We start from the raw sequence: 26186 nt of genomic DNA, 5'->3' as shown, positions 1-26186 counted from the left end.
CCTCCAGGCTCTGGCCCTTCAAAGAACCCCTGTGCCCCTAAAACTCCTATGGGACCCCAGGGAGTGAGGATCGTCATTAGCATAGCCCAAATGAACACCCCAGAAAACAGGGTCAGGGATCTCTTCTCTCTCTCTCTCTCTCTCTCTCTCTCTCTCTCTCTCTCTCTCTCTCTCTCTCCCTCCCTCCCTCCCTCCCTCCCTCCCTCCCCCCTCCCTCCCTCCCCCCCCTTCCTCTGCTGCCTCTGGGTCTGCTAGTGGGATTTCTAAAAACTTGATCCAAAAAGAAAAAGGAAAAGAAAAAAAGAAAAAGACACAAAAGAACAGGAGGGGCAAACCCCAGGTAGAAATCAATGCTGCCTTTAAACCGTCCCCGCTGAAAGGCTCTGCTTTGCTCCGCTGTCTCTGGGAAGCCGCTGAATGGCTGGGAAACTGTTTTTAATAAACAAGAGTTCAAACGCTGAGTCTCCGTAGCCAACAGTCACGCCTTAAACTCTAAACTTTACATGAAAACTCTCGCAGTCCCTTTGAACTCTCCTTCCCTCTCCGGCGCAGCATTCCTGTGTTTATGCATTTTTCGCGATTGCTGGCATGGTCGTAGGCTTTGAATACTTCCCGGCTTTTTAGCAGCCTCCTGCCTTCAGAACCCATTAATGCCCCACTCAGCAACATCAAGGTATTGCTTTGAAGTCCCTTCTGGCTACAGGCCTCTCACACTCTCCGGTTACTGTGCAATCAAATAATTAAATGGATTCTCAGGGAAAAAAAAATCATTCTTTTCCTTGGTAATTAATCACTCCAGGTTGGACGGGAGTGCGGGGTTGCCAGGGGAGTGGGAATCAAGGCTCCGAGCCCAGAAGTCTTTGCTTGTGGCCCCCAAGGGAGAAAAATAATAACAGGAAAGTCAGCTGGACCTGCGCTGCAGTTCTGATGTGCGGCTCCCCCTGCTTTCTGAGCTCTCGAGACTCAGGGTCTTTGCCTTGAGGTTCCTTCTGGGGCTGTGTGGTGAATGGGATTGTGTGGCCTGGAGAACCTCTTGGCCAAAACAGAGGCCAGGGCTATGCCCTCTTCCTGTGCGCCCACCCCTAGGAAAGGCAGGGGTGGAAATTGAAATGGAGGAAGAATGGGGGAGGAGTGGGAGGAAGGAAAGTGAAGGAAAGGGGTAAGGAGAATGGATGGAGGAGAGGTGGGGGGGAGAAATGGTGAGAAGGTAGTGGGGATAGGGAAGAGAGAGGGAGTGAGGGAGAGATGAAAAGGAAAGAAAAGAGGAAAAGTATGAGGAAGAAGGGGAGGGCAGAAATGTGGGGAAGGAAGAGAAAGAACCAGGAGGAGAGTAGAGGGGAAGACTGTGGAGGGGCAGCTGGCAGCCGCTGGTTTCTCATCTCTCAGTCCACCAAGCCTTCTAGGACCCAGTCTCTCAAGAACAAAGGTGAGGGACCTTCCCATGATGGAGATCCTAACTTGGAAGAGCCCAGGAATTACAGCTTCATTCTTTCCTATTCTCTTGGATTTGTCTAGGGTGTCTTCTCTTGATCCTTCCCAAAATGTTTCAAGTCACTAAAGTTCCTTTTCCTGGGGACCCTGGCAGGCACAGGCCTTGGAGTCTGTAACAGGCTCCAGTCAATCAGGACTCCCACGCCCCACCCTCACTAGTTAGAGACTTGTGAACAGAAATGGCCCCTATAGACTCACATATCTGAATGCTTAGTCATTGGGAGGTGGCGCTACTTGAGAAGGATTAGGAGGTGTGGCCTTGTTGCAATGGGCGTGACCTTGTTGGAGGAAGTGGGTCACTGGGTCGGGGAGGTGGGGTGTTCTTTGAGGTTTCAAAAGCCCATGGCAGGCCCAGGGTCTCTCTCTTCCTGCTGTCTGTGGATCTGTATTGTAGAACTCTCAGTTGCTTCTCTAGCACACAACAAAGCCCACACCAAACTGACTTACAATAAGCTTTCTTGTCTTTCAGAACAGTTGAAACAAAGGATTCAAATGTATCAGGAAAGGGTCATCCCCCCCCCCCCAGCCCCATCTACCCTCTTGTAGGCCACTGTTCCTGTCAACCTCACAAGGCTGCTCTTTACAGCACCCTCCAGAAACTCCAACCTCTTCTATATGTTAGGAACCCCTCGGAGAAAAGGCCACTTCAGAAACAGGTGCTGTGGTGCATCCCTGTAAACCAGCATGTGGGAGGCTGAGGTTGGAGGATTGTCGTGACTTTGAGGCTGACCCAGATTACATAATGAATTTGAGACGAGCCTGGGCTACTGAGTAAGAATCTGTCTCAAACAAGAAAAGAGGGGAAGTGGCCCGTTGTGTAAAAGCATTTGCTGCCAAGCCTGAGGACTCAGATTTGATCCTTGAGACTCACGTAGCACAGTGGGGGAAAATAGTTCTACAGATTGTCCTCTGGTCTCCACAGGGCACACCCACCCACAGGCATGCTCACACTCACCCATCCACCTCCACATGCACAAATAAATAAATATAATACAAGGTTACGACTTCATTCTTGGAATTTCTACCAAAGTCCCAGGGCTGACCCTCATTGAACCAGCATAAGTCACATGTCCATCTACGAGCCAATCACAGTAAAGAAGAATGATAGGCCTACATTAACTGGTCATGTGCCCATTTTTGTAGCTGAATTAAAAATAGAGGTGCTGTTATCCCAAAATAAGAACATGCATGCTGGCATTCTAAAACACTGTGTGACTGCAGTCATGTATAGAGTCTCTCAGAAGAGGACTGGGAAGACTGCCCTGCCGCTGGTGATGAGGTGGATGTAAACTAGGAACAAGACCTTGTCCTGTCTTATACATAGCGGGGGCATGGCTTAGCAGAGTACTTGTTAGTGGTAAGTGTCAACTCGACAAAGCCTAGAGTTGCCTGGGAAAGAGTCTCAATTGAGCGGTCTCCTGCATCAGATCGGCCAGTGCGCATGTCTGTGGGATGGTCTTGACTGTAGACTGATAGAGAAGGGCCCAACCCATTTTGTAGGGCAAGTAGTCCTGGTTTGCTCAAGAAGCTGGCTGGTCATAAATTTAGGACTGAGCCATCAAACATTATTCCTCCTCGGATTCTACTTTGAGTTTCTGCTTGAGCTCCCATCCTGACTGCCCTCAAGGATGGACCCTTTCCTCCCCAAGTGACTTCTGGCCATGCTATTTGTCACAGCATCACAAAGGAAACTAGAACAGCAGGGAAGTGAATGAGCCAAAAGGTGACCGGAGGTGGGGTATCCTATCTAGAAAGGGCTGGGCAAGGCAGACAGGACTCTAAATTGATTCCCTCCCCTCTCAGGGGTTGGTACATGGTCACTACAAAACCTAGAGCACACTGTGGCCTAAGCCTGCTTCCTGCCTCTGAGTAGGAGGGGCTTTGTCTTGTCTCTTACTTGAAGAGGAGGGAGGAATCCAGGCAGGTCTGGCCAGGATGGAGACTGTGCCCAGAACGGCCAAGAAGAGGGTTGGGGACGTAACTAGATGCAGGAGGCTCTGTGCTTGGCCCAGCTCTGGAATGGTGGAGGGATCACGGAGAAGACTGCAATACCACAAATGCCCAGCTAGTCTGAGCAGAATCTGCATGCGACAGAGTCATCCTGGAAATCTGTGGGCGTCTGAGTTGACTTTTCTTAGCAATCAAGTAAGCAATCGAGAGAGAGTGAACGGTGTGACCATTTGGCGTCTTTGAGTAATAAGATCACAGGTGGGTTTCTTTGGCCTTTAAAGAAACCAATTCTGTGTGCTTTTCGAGTTCTTCCCCATGAGCATTTATTTGGGGGAGTCAAAGAAAAGTAAAACTACAGGATCAAAACCCCCAATGACCCATGTAAAATCACACTGAAACAAACTTTCTAATACAACCTGGTTTTCCATTTATTTTGCTGTCTCCTTTTTAGGGGTGTTTTGGGGGAGGGAGACACATATGACCGGCTGTCCCTCAGTCCAGACAACTGCCTCTGGGCTGGCTGGAAGCAGGTGGCTGAGGCAGCCCTGCTGCTACAGAAAGGTTGGGTGAGGCCTAGGCTGGGTCTGGAAGCTCCAGCATTGCATCCCACTGGGCCTGGCCAGGGCTCAGAAGCAGGGCTCAGATGCAAAGCAGCTGTGGCCCTCCCCCAGCCCAGACCCCTCCCCTTCCCTCACCTCCAGGGCATTTTCAGGCTGGATGAATGAACAACAAAGGCCTTGTGGCCATCTCAACCAAGCCAAGAAATGGGTGTCATCTGGAGGCTGCGCCAGCATTGCCCCTCCCCCCCCCCCCCCCCCCGCGCGCCCCCAACCTTTCATGTTGACAAACCAATTTGACAGGAAGACTAATTGCTTCTCACTGTCTACGGTAGAAACAGTGCCACACACCCATTGTCTGACTGGAGGAAGCTGAGACTTGAGACTCCATTGACAGACAAAGATCCCTGTAGAAATCCCCCCTTCTCCTGACACAAGGGTACCTCGGGGTGCCAGGCAGTGGATTCCTTCCCTCAGTCAGTCAGGACGAGCTCATCCTTCCAGGCCTGTACCACCTTCAGAATCCCTTAAGAAAGAGACAGCTCAGCCTGAGGAGATGTGAGCCGGGAAGTGGTTGGCAGCAAGGAGACCACCGCTTTCTTTGCTCTCCCTAGAGGTCTTCAGAGACAGAAATTCGGGATCCCGTGCTGCTGCAAGGGACCTGTTCCAGAATTTTCTATCCTGGACACGGAGATGGTTTGTGGAGAAACAATCATATCCTCTTATTTCTGTCACGTTCAGCCCTTCACGGACACCAAATGGAAGAGCCCACGTCTACCATTTTCCAGTTTGACCCTGCCTGGGTGTAGGGGAGAACTGCCCAGGATGAGATGTCCAAGAAAACTAGCTTCATGGGCCCTGGTGGGTATTGGGAAGTGAGGAGGGTGGATGGACAGGAAGGATGGGTAGGAGGGGAGTTTGTCTCTTAGGACTGATGTTATATGTGATACATGGGTATCCCAGAATTGACTAAGCATCCCATGCTGACCCTGAACTCACAGCAATCCTTCTGCCTCAGCCTTGTGAGAGCTATCACGGAATGACTGGCATTCGGGATCACACAGGACTCCCCCCCCCCCCCCAGCAAGGGGACAGACAATACAGTGGGTCCTTGTCACAGCAAAACTGTCTACCAAAAAGATAAATGAGATTTAACTCCCTCCCCCTAAGAAACCCACCTCATCTGGAAGTAGAGTTTTTATAGACTCTGAATGGACCATCAGTGACTTGTGTTCTTTACACAAGGGAAGCTGTTGGGCTGGAGAGATGGCGCATCAGCTAAGAGCCCTGGCTGCTCTTACAAAGGACCTGGGTTCAGTTCCCAGTGACCACACGGAGGTTTACAAACCTCTGGGACCTCGGTTCTAAGAGTGCCTGACTCCGCCTTTCACTCCCAAGGGCTTCTGCACACGTTTTGTGCACCTGATAACACTCAGGTGTTCACACACACCTAAAGTAAATATTTCAGAACCAGGGATGCTGGACACAGAGTCGGAGTGTCCAGAGGGAAAATGACAAGGTATAAAGAAACACGGAGAGGTCGTGTGAGGGTGGACTGCATTACCACAGACCAGGGAGATGGGAGGAGCTGGAAGGAGCAGGGGGTCCTTCCCCAAGTCCTTCTTCCACCTCTTCCTGAGAACATGATCTTGTTTATTATACCTTGACCTTGGCTCAACTCAGTTTTTCTTCTTTTTCTCTCCTTCCTTCTCTCCCTCCCTCCTCTCTCTCCCTCTCTCCTTCCCTCCTCTCTCTCTCTTCCTCTTTCCCTCCCTCCTCTCTCTTCCTCTCTCCCTCCCACCTCTATCTCTCTTCCTCTCTCCCTCCCTCTCTTCCTCCTTTTCCCTCCCCACCCCTCTTTTTCTGACAAGCTCTTATGATATAACCCAGGCCGGCCTTGAGTGAGTTAATATTCTGGCCTCAGCCTCCTCATCCTATTATGTTTTTTTTTTTTTTCTTCTTCTGTGTTTCACTTTTTAAGGGTGTGGGTGTGTCCACAATCAGTAAAAACTGTTTCATATTTCTGACTTGTGTTTTTCTGGGCTGGTGACACAGACTCACAGTTCTCAACCAGCCATACAGGCGCAGAGGGAGCACTGGACCCCTAGAGAGCACAAGGCCAAAAGATGAGGTGCCTTAAATGCATTCTTGACCTACAACATCTTAGGGTATGAGAGGGTCCTTGGGTAGAAAGCCACTGTCAGTCTATGACCACAGAACGGAGCTTGGCCCACAGTGCATAACCCTGACTGTCAGGCTGGAGACTCTGACCAATGGCAAAAATCAGGTTAAGGGTCAACTCTGTGCGAGACAGGAGATTCAAAAGTCACCACCTCAGACAGCTTGGCAGGATGTGGCCAAAGTCCTCAAAAGACCTTCAGTTTGACAATTCTACGTGGGAAACCTTCAGTGTCAGAGAGCATGGAGCAGTGACTGAGGTAGGAGTCCCGGTGAAGTTTAGGAAGATCTAGTTATACTGCGCAATTTAGTTATACTGTTATACTCGGAGTCACAAAAACTAGGAACTGCATTAATGTCCCGTCAGAAACGAGGAAATAAATACACTTAATTTTTCCTGTGAGCGATCCAGAAAGGTTCCTGTTGCTATGGAAACACGCCCAACAACCTTACTGAATGAAAACACCATGTTACAAAACGATCCGCGCATATGGTATGTGTTTAATCCAAAAGGACAATGGCAAGGTGCTATGACCGTCAACAATTTGCTTTGTGCCCATTTCATCAGCGTGAACTGTATAAGCGCCCGTGAATAAGTGCTGTGTCAGGTGTTACATATACACTAGTGAAGCTTACTTCCTGCCGTGTGAGTGCATTAGTAAGCAATCAAGTAATTACAATGTAGTCACACATTAAAATATGCAGGGTGGAGGTTAAGAAAGCTCTATCTGTTCCTCCCCCCCAACTTCATAGCATCCATGTTCTGCCGTATGTATGCACACACACACACACACACACACACACACACACACACACACGGTCACTTTCTCTTTCCCTAGCTTTTATGGTTACTACGGGTCATATAATTACACATAACAGTTCAGAACCAGGATCTACAAACAAGAGAGGACCTGTGGAGTTTGCCTTTGTGTGTCTGTGTTAGCTCACTCAGTACAGTCTTTCCTAGTTGCATCCGCTCGTCTGCAAGGTTTTCCATCTTCTCCGTCTGTACTCTAAGGCGTCCAGAGGCCACACCTGTATTTTTGTTTCCATTTCCTAGCTATTGTGAGCATCAGTGAGCACGGCTGAGCCAGCATCTGTTGATGTTGAGTAGGGTGTCCGGTCCTTTGGACATCTGACTAGGAATGGTACAGCTGGGTCACAGGGCGGGCAGGTCTGCTTTAGCTTTTCATGCATTACTTCACACTGATTTTCAAACTGGCTGCACAGGTTCCCAACCCCACCAGAGAGTGAGGTATCCATTGTCCCTCCGTCTCCTCCAGCTGCTGTCCATGGTTATGTTGATCTTTATCACTGCAACACTGATAAGATAAAAACTCAGTTGTTTCAGTTTTGCCTCCCCCCTAATCACTAAGAACCTGGGCAGTATTATGGTGATGCTTAACCATGTGTGCTACTTCTTTGGGGATTTCTCTATTCAGGTCTTTAGCCCATTCTTCAGATTGAGTCCCTTTCCTTGACCTTGTTTATTTGTTTGTTTGTTTATGGTCTTTGCTATGAGTCCTATACTGAATACATAGCTGGAAAAAGCCCTCCCCTACTCTGCGGGCTCTCTCTTCGTTCGACTGATCTCATTCTGGGATGTACAAAAGCTTTTTAGTTTTGTGCAACCCATCTGTCAACTGTTGGCCTGAATTCCTAAGTCCATAGGCGTGTTGTGTATGTTTCTTTTAGTTTCTCTTTGTTTCCGGTCTCAGAATGAGGCCTTTGGAGTTAGGGTTTTATGCAAGATGATATAGATCTGGGTCTAATTTCATTCTTCTACACATCTACGCCCAGTTCCCCTGCACCGATTGCTGAGGATGCTGTCTGGTATCTTTGTCAAAGATCTGAAGACTGTAGTGCCATGCATTTATGATGCCTCTGTCTCCCACTGATTTATATATCCGTTTTCATAACAGCGCCATACTGTTTTAGTCACTGTAGCTCAGGGATATAGCTTGAAATCCGGTGTGGTAATCTCTCTGGGACTGCGCTCTTTGCTCTGAATTGTTTTGGCTGTCTGAGATCTTTGTACTTCCGTATGAACTTTAGGATGTGTTTTTCCACTTCTGTGAGGAATGTCGTAAGAATTTTGGTTTGGGACTGCATTAATTCTGTAAATTGCTTTTTGTAAAATGATCATATTTACACTATTAATTTTACCAATTAATGGAAGGTCTTTCCACTTACAAGTCTCTTCAGTCTCTTTCTTCCAAGATCTAAATTTTCATTGTAGAGCTCCTTTACCTCCTCAGTTAGGCTTATTCATATTTATATTTATATTATTCATTTATTTATACTACATTTATATCATTATACTTATATTAGTATATTTATATTATTCATTACATGTCTTATATATATTACATCTTATAGCATTAATAGTATAATTATGATGTAATAAATAATATACCATAATAAATATTATTAATATAATTAATGTTATCTAATATTATATAATTGACATATATCATATCATATTTATAATACTATAATATATATTATATATAATATATACCAGGCTATTGTGAATGGGAGTGCGCCCATGATTCTTCCTCAGCCTGCTTGTCACTGGTACTCAGAAATGCTTGTTTGTTTTAAAGTTTGTCTCTTGCAGCATAGCTGAAAGTGTGGTCATTTCTAGAAGTTTTCGGGTGGAATTTTGGGGAAAAGAAACATTATGGATGTTCAAAGGCTATAAGGAAACATCCTTTTATAAGCTTCCTCTTAAAAGTACATGTGTATATAAATACACATATACACCATTTGAATAGAGCTGCACCACAGTGATAAAACTTCCCACAAGAGCCACAGACTAATAGAACATCCAATGGCAGTCATGTCAAGCCTCCCTTTGACTTGTTGGTTGGGGTGAGATGGTTCAAGGGCCCCCTAAAACCAAGACAGGCTACTGCCATTGCCCTTGGCTGTCTCCCATAGCATGAAGGTGTAGCCATTGCTGAAAACACCACACACTTTGAATATAAGACTTGGAGGAGTCAAGCTGGAACCGACCTGGAAGGCCCCTCCTTTAGGCTCCCATAGAACATAGTGGTTCTTAACTGTATGTGATTCCTGGGCATCCAATGTCTTTTCCCACCAGCAGAGGTACATACATTCCACACATGCATACATGCAGGCAAAACACACACGTATATAAAAATAATAAAGAAATTTTCAAATAAAATTGTTCTAAAGACGTAAAGAGATTTTTGCTAAAGACGTAGAAAGAGCCAATAGGAATAGGATAGAGTGATACCAACAAACTTCAGGGAAATGCAAATGAGGCTGTTTTCTCACACCTGCTGGGGTGGCTGCCAGAAGTCAGAAAGAGCTATGGAGATGTCCAGTGTGTACTCAAGATGACCTGAGTTCTGTCCCCAGAACTTGCATTAAAAAGCTGGGTGTGCCAGATGTAATGGCACACACTGTTAATCTTAGCGCTGGGGAGACAGATGCAGGTAAAGCTCTGTGAGTTCAAGGCCAGCCTGGTCTACACAGTGAGTTCCAGGACAGCTGAGACTACACAGTGAGGCCCTGTCTCAACAAACAAACAAGGCTGGGGGCAGGAGCACTGTCTCTGTAGTGGCAGCTTTCCTAAGGAGATGGGAGATGGTCACAGAGATGTCTGGAAGCCTAAAGGCCAGTCAGCCCGGAGTGTGCCACATGGAAGCTACAAAGGAGACCCTGCCTCATAATGGCTGGAAGAGGGGACTTGACTTCCAAAAGTTCTCCTCTCCCTCGTCATGGCACATGTCACACACACACACACACACACACACATACACACACATACACACACACACACACACACACTGTCCCTCACTCATTATGGTATATATGCCACACATACACATGCATACCACACACACGAATGTGCACAGACATGCCCACGAATGTGGGCACACACACATATGTGTGCGCAGGCACAGATGCACACACACTCACACAGTCCTCCCAGTTATCACAACACACGTGCCACACTCACAATTGTGTATCATACACATGCATACACACAGATACACACATGCAAGCACACACACACACATATGCACAAATGAATTAACGGCAAGTGTTGGTGAGCAAATGGTAGAACCACTTTGGAAAAAAACAGCATGGGAATTTCTTTAAAAAAAAAAAAAAAGCAATGTTCACTTTTGAAGATTTATATCAAAAGGTATTAAAATCAAGATCTCAATGAGTTGCACTGATTACAAGAGCCAGGATGTGAGTTTAGCCTAAATGGCCACTGTTGCATGACAAACTAGAGAAAATGTGGTATGTGTGTACAAGGGAATACTGCTCAGCAATGAAAAATGAGGCGTGTGACACGGATAAGCCTCAGGGACCACATGCCAAGCAGTTTAGTCACAGAATAAATATGGTTTGTGTGACTCCACTTAGAAGTTTTTACAATAATCATAGAGAAGCTGGAGAGATGGTGGCTCAATGCCTAAGGGCATCTGTCACTCTTACAAAGGACCCACAAATGGTTCCCAGCATCCACATAGTGGTTCACAACCATCCGTATCTCCAGTCCTAGAAGATCTGATACCCTCTTCTGACCTCTCGGCACCAGGCATGCATATGGTGCATATACATCCTCACACAGATAAAATGATCTAGAGAACAGTCAGAGTAACACAGTAGTTGTTGTGGTTGGAGGAAGGCAAATGATTTGGTGTCCAGGAATCACGAAGCCTTGATTATGCAGGGTGAGGAATTTCCGGGCTCAGGGAGTCAAAGCTCTTGCTGTATAACCTGAAAACTTTAGTTCAGATCTCAGCAACCAGTTAGAAAGCCAAGTATGTACACACATATCTGTAACCCTAACACTGTGAGGGATGGAGGCAGGAGGATCACTGGGACTTGCTGGTTGCCAACAAAGCTCCAAGTCCAGTAAGGAATCATCTCTGGCCTCCATGGGCAGGTACAACTCTGCACACACAAGTACAGATACAACACACACACACACACACACACAAATTCTAATTGTACAATATGGCCACTAATATGCTTAGTAACCTTGTGCACTTAAAAATTCGAGGCTGTGTATTGTTAAAGTTCTTACCATAATAAAACTTAAGAGCAAGGAAGCAGAAACCTGACTGACCAACTACCCCAACTATATTCCTTGAATGCAATGGGAGCCAGGCAAGGTCACTACACCAGAAGGTAGTGGTGTTGAGACTCAAACCTGGGTCTTAAGCCCTTTTTGCCTCCTCCTTCTCTTCAATGGCTGAATTCAAAGCTTGAAGATGAAGAGAAAGGACCATACATAAACCTCCATGCCTACCAAGCACAGCCAGATATCCTGGCTCTGGAATACAGAGCCTCTCACACCTTCTTAGAAAGATCCAGGATCCTTGCTCCTCTAACCTCCACTGGGAGCATCACACCTGCCCAACCTACACCTACACAGCAAGGACCCATCTTCATCCATCAGACCCATCTTCATCCATCAGACCCATCTTCATCCATCAGACCCATCTTCATCCATCAGACCCATCTTCATCCATCAGACCCATCTTCATCCATCATTCAGAACCATAGTTACGTCAAGAAGGACCAAAGTCCAATGTGACCTACTCCTAAATCTAATGGCATGAAAAAACAACAGGAAGCCAAGAAGAACCAAGAGCCATGAGATTCATGCCCCATCTGGTGCTGAGGATGGAACCCAGGGCCTATTCATGCCTAACAAGGCTTCTGCAATGAGCTAGAGCTACACTCCAGCCCATTAGACTTCTTAAAAGTTCACTATGTCAGACATCAAGTGGACTGTCCAATGCCTCTGCCTGGCTTTCCGAGCTGCGTGTGAACAGAGGCTACCCAATATCTAAGGTCATGTAATACACACCTGTCCACCAATGGCAAGCTCTTCTCGTCTCCCTCCCACCGTGAACCTAAGATTTGTTGCCAATGCTTGACCTGCCCAAAACCTAGATGGTGCCTGTAGATGACCTGAACTCATCCAATCCCTGGACAGAGAGGGTGGATGGCCATCCCTTGACTACAAACCCACTACCAGAGGCTTTTCACCCAACACTGAGAAGACGGTTCTGCCAGGTGGGTGACACGCGGGGCTCAGTGAGGCAAAGCTCTAACACTGCCCCACGAGAAGACAACCTCAGCCAGGTTCAATGCTGCGATGCAGGCTCCGGGTGCCTCTGAACCACACTTCAGCAAGGGAGAGCTACGTCCAGACATTCCCGTACAGAATGGGCTCCCTGGTCCCGCTCCCACCCTGGGGAATCCAAAGATGAGGCCGACATTTTGAAAAATATAAAATTTTAATAAAGGCTACATCTCTTAATTACAATAATTATTGTACCAAGTAATTTTCCTTAAATGAACTCTTTATAATGCATAATTTACAGTCTAAGTAGAACAAAATGCCATGACAAAAGTCATTGAGTAACAAGACTTGTAATAAAAAGGCATAAAATATATTTATACATAAACCCCTTTCAAAAACCAAGGGAGAGCTCGAGCCCTGAATATAGGGCGGCGCACGGAGCGGGTCCCCGTGCCTGTACAGGTACTGTACTGATTCCCAAGTCAAGCACTAGCCAGTGGGTTAACATTCTGCCCTACACTATACACGGGCCTATAGTACAGGGAACGCTGGCAGACAGGACATACATTAACTTAACACAAACCCAAGCGGGCGCCAAGGGGAAGGTGACGGAGGGGAGGTGCTGCTAGGTGCCCGTGTCCTCGCGGGGTCAGGTGGGCAAGGGTACATTCCTGTTGGCCGAATTTTAAAAGAGAATGTGGAACCCTCGCTTCGTAAAGAGGCAGGAGCTTGAACCACAAGGGCCACGACGGGTTCCAGGACTCAGTGAGGGGAAGCTACAGTTGGTGTAGACTCTGGTTCCGGGGTGAAGGCTCCCCCACGCCCCAAACTCTGGATGGTTCCCACCCAACACGACATTCCCAAAGTGGTGAAGATGCTGTCACAACCAACCCTCAGGACAGACAAGCAGAGCAGCATGGTGGGGTTGGGGCTGGGGTGACCGATTTCCGAATGTGTCGATGGGTGGGCACCATTTTTCTTTCTTTCTTTTTTTTTTTAAAGAAACCTGTCTTCACTTGGAGATATGCCATGCACAGCAGACTCCTCTGTTAACGAAGAAATGATGAATGCATTCCCAGCTTGGCTCCTACGCGTAGACAGCAATCCAAACTTCTCTCTCCCACTTCCAAGTTAAAAGCAGCATAAACGGGGGTTGGGGGGGTGAGGGTTGGGGGTTGGGGTGGGGTAGGTAGGGGAATCGACTGTTCAATAAATATCAGTAAGGACTCCTGTTCGGGCAAGCTATACAGTTTCCTCTTAATCTATGAGTCTCAGAACCCTAGGAAGTCATCTATTATGTATGACAGTCTCTCAAACACACTCAGTATCTTCTATAGCCCAGAGTGGTCATGTTTTGAATAAATAGTTCAGGTTTTTCTGATCTCAGTACCCAGCTCATGGAGACTGAGAATCAGCCACCCCCCCTGCCCTCCTGAAGGCCCAGGGGCCAGTCCCTCCCTAGGCTTTGTCTTCTTAATTGGTTTCATTTTCCTTCAAAATATTTCCTGGCTGCTGTGTGGGCCTGAGACGGGTCTCTGTGCTTCGGCTCCGAGGTGCACGCCGAGGTGCACGCTGAGGTGCCTGCCGGGGCTGAGGCTCAGTCGATCCTCTCCACTTTGCCCAGGATCCTGCCTTCGTACATGGGGAGCACCGTCTCATCATCCCAGATCTCCTCAAAAACTGCTCCACAGGCAAACTCGTCACTCGCCTTCTTGAAGTAATACCTTAAGAGGAGACAGGAAAGCCTGTTGAGATGGCATCTTCTTGCCAGTGCAGAAGAACCAAGCTGGGCATCCTTGCTTACAGGTGTCCCTCAAAACCATGGGCTACTCCAGATTAACAAGGGCAGCCCTCCTGGCCAGACGGAGCAGGCAGAGGCACTCTGGGGGCAGGAAGGCCAGATTCTCTTTCTCTTGGGGAGCAGCCTATACCTGGTGACAAGAATACTTTCCTCCCCACCTTTCTGAGGGAGGAGAATGGGAAGAACAAAGGCCCAGGCTTCATTACTGATGGTGAGGTAGGGCAGGGAGATCTTTCAGGGACCTAGGACTCTGCTCGGCCTGCAGAAGGCTGACTGTCTCCGACTGATAAGTGCAGACACCACTCGCCCTGAGTGCCAATAGTCTTTGGCCCAACCCAAGAGGAGGTGGGGGGGGCCAGTGTCAGGGCCCACCGGTGTGGAGCGGGCATCAAACCCTCCCTTTCTGTCCCTAGATCCCTGCCTCCACTCCCCCTACCTTTCCTTCCCCTCCTGCCTTTAATTAAACGCTTCTCCTCTCCCTCTCCAACTTTCCTCTCCTTCAAGGACCGCCTGTCGGTACATACAAAAACAACAGCCCCTCACACCCTCACACTCTGCACGGGGTCCCGAGCCAGGTCTACCCCACGCCTTTCAGAGGACTGAGAACAAAGCCTCAACCTAGCAAGCGGGAACCCTCTTGAGTGGATCAAGCTCTCCCTGTGAACTATCCCTTCCAGCCTGTAAAGGCCACTCCCAGGGAGTCACCACCTCATGGAACCACAGAGCCACTAAAACATAAAATCCCATCCCACGTTTAGGGCTGAGGATTCATTTCTGTTCTTTGTCTTGCAAACAAGAACAATTAGCCCGTCCCTGGGGAGAGCAGTGCTGTGCTCTTCTGGAGCAGGTGAACTGGACAAAGGCTGAGTTAGAGGAGGGGCCCAGTCAGGGCCTCTATGGCTGAGCAGCTGTCTAGGGACAGCCAGCCATTTATGGGGGACAGCACGCTTAGGGAAGTCTGAGAGGAGAGAAAGCGGGTAGGGAAGAAGGGAGAACCAGAAAAGCAAGGGGCTCCTTTTTCCAAATAAAAGAACAGGAACAGCAATACTGAGGGCCCCAACTCCGAGACCAGTGACGGTCACCAAACTGGACTGGCTTTCATGGCACCTCTGGACAAACACACATTGACCTTTTCCACAACTGCAACCTCTTCCAGCAGGGACAGAGGCGACATCCCCCACCCCCAGGACTTCAAACACACTGCCTCGCCCTCATTTTCTCCGAGAACTGGGTTTTCCACAGCACCAGGCTTCATGTGGCAAACTCTGCCTCTTTCTGACATCTGGCACCGACAGCGTCTGGCATGTCTGGAGAGACTGTTTGCTTTCTGAACTTGTGCCATGGTGAGATTACTCAACACGGCCCAGGTCCCAGCTCCAGAGCCCCAGCCTCACAGGGGTATTTTTCATTAGGGTGGTGTCTGGGGGTACAAAGTTGGGGGACAAGGCCCTGGTTTGAGGGAAGGGAGAAGACACAGTAGTCTCATGACCCAACTCCCATCTCTAGGAGGACGCCAAACCCATCTTCAGAGATAAGGAGGGTGGGAGGGCCTTCCCACAGCCTGATCCAATCAGGAAAGAATTTGAGAGGGGACCATTTGTGCAAGTTTTTGTGCATTAAAGGGGAGGCCAGAGCTTCAAAGCCAGGCTTATTAAATGTGCCTTAGGGGGAAAAAAATCAGAGCCAGATGTGGCCAGAGTGGCTGAATGAGGCCCTTCCCTGTAGGCCCCTACATAGTGTGCTATGACACTTTCGCTCCCTGAAGGTCACCTGCGGTTCTCCTCAAAGTTGGGCCAAGCCAAGATCAAAAAATCCCTGGAGGGGCATACTCATGTAATTAGCTTCACCTGTGTCTCTGTCACGATTAAAGGCAGCAGCCGGGCCTGTTCCCCAGCCCCTTTGATAACTTTCAGAATGGCCTCTTCAACAGAGAATGATTTGTGGCCAGCTACACGCCTGCCACCCCAGAGAGCTGACACCTGCAGGGTCTTGGTCCTTCTCCCCACAAAAGGTCGCTGTTGGTGCCACCAAAAGAACTCCATGACAAAATGTGTGGTCACACAGGGCCCAGTAGGAAAGATGGGCCAACCCAGCATCTTTCAAGCAGGCTTCCTCACTGAGGAGCCAGGGCCCACTCTGAAGGTTGAACATCGCTCAGACCCCCCCCCCCCACATCTGGGTTCTGGGGATAGATACACGTGAACTGCACCTCTACATAGAGCCTAGGATAGTCAAGTGGGGCAAGGACACTTCTTGGGTAGGAAACTAAAGAGTGGCACCTCCTTGTTTGCCTCGCTGTCCGGACCTGGTGCTCTGTGCCTGAGACACAAATGGGGAGAGCACACACTACATTCCCAGGCAGGGCCAAGTCCTAAGTGAACTAACAAAAGCCATCCCCTGCCTTGGTAAGAAGGCTAACCAATGCTTCTGGAATGGCCCTCTTCATCCTTAGCTCTTGGGTCCTCTCGAGGACCTTACAAGGTCAATGTTGGCCTTTTCAGGGAGGCCAGGTATCAGGGAGAGGACAGTGAGGCCCAGGATGGAGGACGGGGGGCGGGGGGGACGACTCGGGACTGGCCAGTCCTATTCACCTCCTGACAGCCCACGGGTTCAGCCCCTTCTTAGTTACTGACAATCACTGCTGCCACAGGTAACCTGCCAAATCCAGGGCAGAGCAAAGGAGATGCTGGTGACTCCCCGGCCCTGGTCTCTGCTTTTCTGAACTTCCAACATGACCTCTGACTGGACTTTCCCTTATCAATACCCACCCCCAGACAGATAAGGGAGTCTCCAACTTCAGGCACACTACCTCACCACAGAGCCCAGCCCCGCTCTCGTGGTTAAATAAACAAATGGTTGTGTCTTTCTTTGGTCCTCAGTCTTGTTCACCTGGAAGAGAAGGCCTGGCTAGGTTGCCAGAGAACCATTCCCTCTCATCAGCTTTCCCCTATTTCTGTTCTTGTTAGAGCTGAGCGGGAAGAGGCAAAAGAAGACCCTAGACCCAGCAGCCCACTCGGGAAGCTTCCCTACAACATGTCTCCGATCCATCCGAGGCCTGCAGAGGCCACGGTGCTGAGTTCTGAGCAAACTCCAGAGCAGACAAGGCAGTGGCGGGTGGGGCCCTTACCTGTAATTTCCCTTTTTGCTGAGCTGCTCCTTGAAGTGGCCCAGAGTCAAGCTCTGAGCCTTCAGCATCCTCCTGTATGGAATTTCTTCTCCACAGAAAAAGTAGGTGACAACCAGCTCGTTGGCCTGGAGTGGGTGGACACTTGCCAGTTTCTTTGGCTCTTTGTGACTGAAAAAGAAAATCAGGATGGCACAAACTCAGCATCACAAAGCAGGTACACAGCAACACCCACACAGCATGAGGTCTAAAAAGGAGCCCTGGGGCCTCGGGTGACAGAGGGAGCAACCTGCAAAGAGCTCTGCATAGCACAGGGAAGCGGTGGTTATCTTCTGGTTGTAAACTGATACAATATCCCTCAACCCCTTCAATCTGGGGTGCTCAGGGGCCTCCTTCTGGCCAGCAAGCACGACAAAGTGCTCACCAATGAAGACCAGAGAGGAGACAGTATCGGGGCCTGCACGAGGCTGAGACCAGGGAATACCATGGGAGCAATCCCAGGGCAAAGGCTCCTCATGGACAGTGTGTGCTCAAATGCCTTGGGGGCTACCCATCACGCCCACAGAACCACATTACAGGTGGGCGGCCTGTCTCACACATCCCAGACTGGCCCCCCAAACTTGTCTAGTCAGAGATGACCTCCTTCCTGCACCTCGGAAACACGGGGCTTACAGAGGGTCCCTGACCCCACCTCCACCTTCATTTCTGAGGTACCAGGGAGCTAGCTCAAGGTTTGCTGCATGGGAGATGGTGAGCAAGCATTCTGCCAACTCAGATACAGCCCCGACTCACTGCCATTTGAACTGTGCCATTTCGTCTGTGTTTGGACTGGCTTGTATAAAAGCCACCAGTGTTGACAACTGGCAGACTTGAGGTTAACCAATTAAAACAAGGAAAGGGTCCAGGGAGGTGCCTTATTCAGGATCTCAAACATTAGTCACGGGTCAGGATGATGACGCTGAGTAAACTTCAGCTAGATCATTCTAAAACTGACAGATTTGAAATCCTGTAGAAAGGACAGGTTTCAAAGTCCCATCTCCCAGTACAGGTTTTCAATAACACTCGTGGCCCAGTTTGAGACAAGGTTTTTTCTCCAAGCAGATGGTGGAGGTGGAATTCTGGGGTACCTGGAACACTGGAAGCAGAGAATCGTTGCCCTGCTTGAGGGTGATACAAACACTTGTCCAGCCTGGCTAGCTCCCAAGTCCTACAAAGTAACTCGTGCATCCAGATTCAGCCTCTCTACCTTTCCGACAGTGACTTCATGCCTAACTTTTGACTACTGTGACCCCCAGAAACCCTGTGTTGTGACTCTTAATTCTTGGGAGCTGACATCCCGTGATCCTCACTAATGGCAACATTTGTCTTTAGCATTGCTCATCACTAAGCGTGGATACAAAGGTTGGTTCAAATATGGGATTACACACACAATACTCCGGACAGTGACACTTCCTGAAACCCACTCCGAGTGTCCCAGTAATGCCAGAGAGACACTCACTCTTCGGGAGCCAGGCTTGGGTTGGAGAAGGGTGTGGCTCCTGCCTGACCAGTGGCCGAGTGGTTCCTGTCCCTCTGCTGACTGGCCACACAGCACCTGAGGGCGAAGAATTTAAGAGGTTGGTTCTCATCCTCGGGGTAACAGGGGAGCAGAGGAGAACCACTCTGGCCTCCTAAACAGATGTAGACCCAAACCAGCCTCTCTCCCTGCAGAGACCCAACAAGGCCTTGTGCTCACAGGCATTCTGGAACAGCCTATAACAGAGCCATCTTAGTGTGGCAAAGGGCTCAAGACTTGACTCTCCCCAGTCATGGCTATACGTATGCCCACTGGCATGCCTCACGTGGAGTGTGGACACGTGAGGAATGGGATTTACGATGAAACCATGGAATCAACCTACTTGAGGGAATACCACGCCTGAACTCTAACAAATGAACAGAAAGAAGCAAGGAGAACAACTTTCAGGGGCTGAAAAGGAAATTTACTTAGCCAGAAGCAATTCCTCCCTGAGAGTCTGAGAGACCACAGCCTTCCCTTCTCCAACTCCAAACCCACCCCCTTCCTGAGCTCCTCCCACCCTTCCACTCACCGTTGCTTCTGGGGCTTTGACACCTCTGCCAGCCTGCGGCAGGCTTCCTCCAGCTGTGCCAGAGTGTTGGGTGGGGTTAGGGGAGGCATTGCAGGGTCCTGGGTGAATGGGTGAGCCCGGGCCACGGAGCGGGGGTGTCCGCTGGCCCCCAACAGATGGTGCCGGCTGACTCGTTCGCTTGGGGACGCACGGGCAGACTCCAGTGGGTAGCTCTTTCTTATGCTTTGGGCACTGAACAGGACAGGAAGAGTAGGAGAAAAACTGGGTTAGGAAAACTGGAAAATGTGACTTCGATAGAAACTTTGTCTATTCTACTCAGAGAGAGAGAGAAGAAAATAACTCTACCATAACACGAACAGGGGGCGCTGCCAAAACATGACATTTTTGTGGTCTGTTCAGCCCAATGTCTAATACTGAGATGGCAGGGGCAGTCACATTTGCTGTCCACAGACGGCAGAAATAGCCATCCCCACCGCCTCGGTGTCAGAGCCCTGGGGAGTGGTATTTACCTATGGGGCTTGGACTTGCTCTGACGCTCACTCTCCAGCACCCACTGCCAGACATCCTGTGACCGGTCTCCTTCTTCCCCAGGAAGCTGAGGGGCCCCCGCTGCACTGGACATCCCTCCTTCCCTGGCCGGCGGTGCCAGACCCGGTTCTGTGCCTTTCGCACTTCGTTTTGGCAAGGTTCCGCCTCTGCTGCCACTGCAGGGAACAAGGACACCCGATCCAGACACCTCATTAAAACTCCTGGACTCTTGGAATTGAGCAATCCCACGAGGGTAGACTGAGGGCAGTTCCACCGCACCTAGCACACCCCGTACCGCAACCTCCGCACACCCTCTCCACACCTGCTCAGGGACTCAAGCTGGAAGAAAAGCCCCACCTTCAGGGTGTGCTAGTCACTTACCAAAACTGCTCCCCAGGCAGGGGCTCTGGAGCCTTCGGGTGGCTCTTGCACTTGGAGTAGCTGTAATAATCTGTGCCTCCAGGGCAGAGGCAGCGCACCCTCTGTGTGGCTTCCGCTTCTATCTCCTCCTTGGTCTTGGGGACGGCATGGTGGTGGATGTAGTGATGGTGAACATGCTTTGTCGTCTGTTTGGTCAGGAAGCTCTTGCCTCCAAGGAGTGGGCAAGCAGCCACAGGGGGCAGCTTGCCCCCAGTTGGAAGAAGGGCGTGACACTGCTGATGGTGGTGGTGGTGGTGGTCGGGCGAGCGGGAACGGGGGCTGTAGCGGCCCACACCAGGTGACTGGCAGCCAGGAGTCTTGAGGACCCTGGACAAGTGGTCGTCCAAAATGGTTTGTGGGTCCTCTTCATAGCTGCCAGAGGGTAGGAGGGCCAGGGGGTATTGGACCGGTGCTCCATCCCGTGAGCTCAGGGCCTGCTCAGACCCCTCCTTTTCTTCATCCTAGAAACAGAAGACCCAGAGGGGAGGTGAAGACGAAAGCAACCCCTCTGGCTGCCCGGGTTTGTGCACAGACCATGTGCACAGGCGCACACGCACATGCACAGGGTAGAGAGGATACCCAAGCTGGTCCTACCTCCCGGATCTGCTGCAGCCGCTCCTCTAGACTGTGGCGGCTTTCCAGCTCCAGTTTCAGCTTCTCCAGCCTGGAGATGAGCTCGGCGGCGAAGGCAGCAGGTTCCACGGGCGTCATCTCCTTGGGCAGGCGATGGGTTCTCTGAGGGTGTGAGAAGGAAGGAACCAGGCACCATTAGCAGGCCAGGCAGGCACTGGCCACACCAGCTTGGATGAACCTTGTGGGGCCTGCGGATGTGTGCTGAGTCCCTGTGTTTGCGTGGAAATTGGATGGCGAGGAGGCCTGCGCTGCTCGCGACTTTTATGCACGGGCTCTGTGGCCTCATGGAGAGCCATGGTCCCCACCAGCGTTTGCCTTGGGCAGGAGCAGTTGGTCGCACTCCGAGAGGCCCTGCTTGTTCTCTCTGTAGTACAACCAGCCCATCAGTAGCTACTCTGAAGTAGAAAATCTTCAAAGACTGTTGTCAAACATCAAAAAAAAAAAAAAAAAAAAAAAAAGGCAGCCCTCTGAGATGGGGAGGGGAGAGAAACCAACTCAAGGAATAAAAAGTAGAGTCTAAACAGAACGGGAGTTGAAAATTAAAAAAAATAAGATTGGAAAAGAGGCAGGGGGGAGGGGAGAGTCAGCGGGCCCAGATCAGAGAGGAAGTGGTAATTTATTTCCTGGCCTCACACTGGGCACCTTTGAGGTAGTGTTGTCTCAACACTGTCCTCAGCTCCCCTCCTCCTCCTCTCTTTGTATAGAAAATGAAGAAAGCTGCTTCGGGCTAGTAGCAGAACACTGCTGAGTTTGGCTGCCTGAAGCCGATCTATCAAGGGAAAACGGAACATCTCCAAACCAAGTACGGAATATAAAAGGGCGTCAAGAAAGCCTGCCAAGAGCAGCAAGCGGCAAGAACCCCCGCCGCCTGGCTTTCTGTCCTTTCTCTGTCATCTCATCCCCCCCCACTCTGCCCTCCCCACCTCTCCACTTGTTCCTCCTCCTCCTCCTCTCTCTCTCTCGCTTTGCCTTTTTTCTTTTGGGGTGGGGAAGAGCAGAAAGCCAACTTGCTCTCCCTAGCTGAAGAGCCACCCTCACTCAGCACTGCAACCATTTAGCTGCACCAAGTGTGTGTGTGTGTGTGTGTGTGTGTGTGAATGGCTGTTCTTAGAAAGGCTGGCTCTGGGAACCACACATACAAAGTTGATGTGAACAAATCAGGTCAGAAAACAACCAAGTTATAGACTTGGGGAATAGAATTCTGATTAACACATACCTCATTCCCCTTCAAATATCTTTGTCATCTATACTCTGGGGGTGGGGGTGGGTCACAGACATCAGTCCCCAAAGCCATCTTAACATGATAGTGTTAGACAAGGTAAGTCTGCCATTGTCGGTGCCAGGAGTTTCCAGGGAGACCTACAATCTGTAACGCTACTCAGGTGACCTGGGACTAGAAGCCTGATGTTTTCTGAATATAACCCAGCCACATGAACCAGCTGGATTCTCCGAAGCGGCCAGGAAAGACGGCTTCCCAGAGACACCAGCTACGGTAGAAAGAGCCTGTGGACTCTTGAGCCCAGTAAACTGTGCTGACTGACCTAAGGGTCCCAGAGGAACCTGCTACCCTCCCTCAGCCATGAGAGGTTTCTCCGGGGAGCCTCATATTTAGACATCCTGCCCATCCACACTCAGGCACAGACTCAAGAGGGCCCCGCTCTGGAACCCGAGAAAGTAAGACTGTATGTAGAGCTGTGTGCTCGCGGCATCCAGGTTAGGAAAATGGTCAAGGATACAGGCAGGCAGTGAGCTGTGTAGAAGCAGAGTATCCTGGGAGGTTATTTTTTTCCCAAGGTGAACAGGGCAGAAGGACATAACACACCGAGATGCTAACCTCCCTCACTTCATGTTTAGTGAGCACCTGTCTATGACAGGAACTGTAGCAGGTCCGGATGCAGACGCTAACAGACAAAATTCTGGGGCTGTGGAGAGGGGTCAGAGGTCAGGCTGCTCTTTCAGAGGACCTGGTCTCAATTCCCAGCACCCTCGTGACAGCTCACAACCATCCAGAACTCCAGTTCCAGGGGATCTGATGCCCTCTTCTGGCATGTATGAGTATTGCATTCACATGGTGCACATATATACCGCAATGAGCTCATGTACAAACACATGTATGCAGGAAGATAGGGAGTGAGGAGGGTCCTTCTGAGGCTTCCTGCCTTCGGGGACTTCCAGTCTAGCAGGCATGCAGTGAGCCCACCAAGTCATCACCTAGTGATACGTATTTTGCTTTTTGTTTTTTGAATTCACAGAATTTTCCGTTCTTTGATTCAGGAACTATCAAACGTCACTCCATTACTACCACACCCAAAAGAACCATTCAATATCTGCAGTCCGGCCTTTCCTTTCTGTCCCTTCACTCCAGCAGATCTCAGGCACTGCCCTCACCTCCCGGCTCTAGTAACAATTTAGGGCCTCGGGTAACAACAGTGCCCGTGTCCTGTCCTGTCTGTACTCACCGGAAAATGAGGTAGAGACACTTGGCCATTGGCCTTCACACTGCGATGCATCTCTCTCTGGAGCTGTTTCTTACTCCCCATTCGGTAAGGAGGGATTCCATCTCTAAGGGGAAAGACAAAAATCCACAGGCTCACCAAGATGATCTCAGCAGGTGACATCACTTGCACGATCCTCCCTGAGATTCTGCGTGTGGGAAAGGCTGCACACGCTTCCCTGGAAATGAACTGTGCAACTCCAGGTGCAATCATGTAGGGGAGACCAAACTTCAAACCCTGCCCAATGTCACCCATGGCGGCTCGTCTCTCTCCCAGATGCAGGAGTGCTGGCTGGCTTATGTGTCCTCAAGTCAAGAGCCCTGGACTCCTTTGGCCCTTCTGGCAGACTGGGTCTAAATTGGGAGAACAGTGCCAGGGCAAAAGGTGGGAGGGTCATGTTAGGAACCCAGCCCATGGGCTCAGCCACCTGTTCATGAAGGTGCACGAAAGCTCAGTCATGTCCAACTTTCTTACGGTTTATAAGCCACCATCTTTTGGTGATCTTCCCCAGTCAGCAGAGACTCACGAGACACAGAACGGAAGGGTCTAAGAACAAAGACCCTCAAACAAGGTACTATAAACTCGCCCAGACACCCAAGTATCTGCAACATGTCAGACGTCACCTGGACACCGTCCCTCTGTGCAAGAGACGAGTGGGCAGGAGGGATAGAAGGTTCCACTCTTAAGAGGCTGGTATCCTAAGAGTGTCTCAGGGCAACCATCATGACAAGACGGGGGGGTGGGGGGAGTGGGGTGTGTGTCTGTGGGGATGGAGGGTGTGCAATCTAAAATTGGAGTGTGGTCAACAAGCTCTGGGTAAACTTCTGAGGCCCATGACTTTCAATCTATTTTATAAAACAAAACATGGGCATCTCTGTTCAGTTCCAGACCTACTCCTTAATGAGCCCTGACTCGCCCAAAAAAAAAAAAAAAAAAAAAAAAAAAAAGTGTTTTAGACTTAGGAGCAGTATGGCCAAGGTGTGACTACTCCCACTGATGTCCCCTCCAGAGACCCAAGGGGGTCACGAGCTCTGAGGCTATGATACTAAAATTAGGTTAAATACTAAATACTTACTAAGGTCAGATTGCTTCCCTTTTCTCTGGTGTTTTTGTTCACCCCAGGAAGAAAAGAACCCTCGTCTCATCAGCAGAAGGTGACAATCAAGTGTCTAAACAGAGTTGGGAGGAATGGATCACCTGTGGTTCCTCATCTGTATATTCCAGAATCTTAACTGTTCTCTGGAAGGTGGCTGACTGGGGCTACAGGACATCCTAGAGTAGACGGTAAAGACTCTGCTAGGTCAACAGTATAACTAATCCCAGCCTTGAAAGAACAAGGGAGGGGTAACTACATCAAGGGATGCTGCAAAGTGTGGAGAAGAAAGTTCAGAATGGGGGTTGGGGGGCTCAAGTTGTATGTCCTGCCCTAGGAGACAGAAGCTTGCAAAAACTGGTAAGTATCTGACTCGCCAAGGGCTTCGCTTGACAAGACCCCTGAAGGTGAAGAGGGTTATATGGGTTTCAAGCCCAGCAACATGTTTCATCTAAAGCTAATTTTATGAACACTCTACTCTCTCGACTTGGAACAGCTGCCTACACTCCAGCAGTAACCTGGGGTTCTTCACCAGCATAGAAACTACACCCAAGGCCACTGACTACAGCCTGGAGCTTCGAGCTCCCACGGATCCCGTTCAGGTGCTACTGTAAACACCTGGCATGCCATCAGATTTTCTTCTCACAGGAACCCTGAGGAATCACAATGTCTAGGGGACCAGAAATAATACCTCAAGCTCCCAAGCCGAGCAAGTCACCGCTGACCTCTAGAACATATACCCTTAGCTCAGCAGCCTGCCTGCGCTACCCATGCATCCCGAGGGTCTGAACATGGGTTTCAATTCCTAAGCCTCAAGAAGCCATGTGACACTATGAGAGGGCAAAGGGGACATATGGCATCTTCTACCATTAGCACTCACTAGCTGTGGGAATGCTAGGTTAGGGTCACCTACAAAGCTCTCGTGTTCCTGTCCCAGGTCTGCATGAATGACCATACCTCTCTCAGAACCAGCTCTTCCTCTGGGGTCTTAATGGCTACCCATATACTCCTATCTTAGAACAAGTTAGGTCAGGGTTCAAGGGTCCTGTGGGGGCCAATGAGATGGCTCAGTACATAGAAGTGTGGGAGACTTGAGTTTGACCCCTAGCAGTCATATAAAGATAGGGGAGAAGGTTGAACCCTGACCTCTACACATGCGCTGTGGCACACACACCACACACATGTACACACAACAGTGCCTGGGAGAGGGTCCCAGTTGCCTCTCAACTCTGTCCTCCATCTGCACCCGCAGTCTTATGAATCTTTCTTTCCTCTCAGGGATAAATCAATGGGGAGGTTTTTATATCTTGTATGCTTTTTTCATATAAAGTAGGAGAGAGAGAGAGAGAGAGAGAGAGAGAGAGAGAGAGAGAGAGAGAGAGAGAGAAGTAGGGGTGAGAGGCAGATGACAGCCACAGCAACCAGCAAGAGGAATAAGTGACTTCCCAAGTACCCTCTCACAGCATCCAGCACAGGTGAAGGACCCAGCTACAGGAAAGGCAACTTGTGCCCAGAGCCCAAAGGGGGAATTTTAGCTTGGAGAAGCCAGAGGCTGAGAGGCGCCTTCCTGGAAATATGGCTTTAATTCCCCCTAGCCGGGAATCTTCTTCCAAAACAGCCCCTCATTCCAAAAGGGGCCTCTCCTTTCTTCTGTTCGGGCTCCAGAAGTTTATGACCAGTGTCCTGGCTGCTCATAACCCTGGGCTGAAGAGCGCCAGAGTTTCTGGTCCCTCTACAGTCTCCTTTA

The 26186-nt window shown here is 49.7% G+C and overlaps 1 protein-coding gene across 2 annotated transcripts in view; it reads right to left on the bottom strand.

The window, feature by feature from the left end:
- Nucleotides 1-12492: 12492 nt before the first annotated feature.
- The window catches only part of AXIN2 (axin 2), a 29623-nt gene continuing 15929 nt past the window's right edge, over nucleotides 12493-26186 (bottom strand). For both annotated transcript variants that reach the window (XM_080922669.1, XM_080922670.1), the window contains exons 4-11: nucleotides 23311-23413; nucleotides 20813-20953; nucleotides 20180-20679; nucleotides 19780-19974; nucleotides 19271-19501; nucleotides 18682-18777; nucleotides 17187-17354; nucleotides 12493-13982 (exon numbers count right to left, since the gene is read on the bottom strand). In XM_080922669.1, coding sequence (XP_080778795.1) covers nucleotides 13856-13982; nucleotides 17187-17354; nucleotides 18682-18777; nucleotides 19271-19501; nucleotides 19780-19974; nucleotides 20180-20679; nucleotides 20813-20953; nucleotides 23311-23413 — 1561 coding nt within the window. In that variant the 3' untranslated portion in view covers nucleotides 12493-13855. The remainder of the gene's footprint in view (nucleotides 13983-17186; nucleotides 17355-18681; nucleotides 18778-19270; nucleotides 19502-19779; nucleotides 19975-20179; nucleotides 20680-20812; nucleotides 20954-23310; nucleotides 23414-26186) is intronic.

The sequence above is a fragment of the Micromys minutus genome (assembly GCF_963924665.1).
Source record: "Micromys minutus genome assembly, chromosome: 10".
Lineage (NCBI taxonomy): Eukaryota > Metazoa > Chordata > Mammalia > Rodentia > Muridae > Micromys > Micromys minutus.
This window is presented reverse-complemented; position numbering and strand designations above follow the sequence as displayed.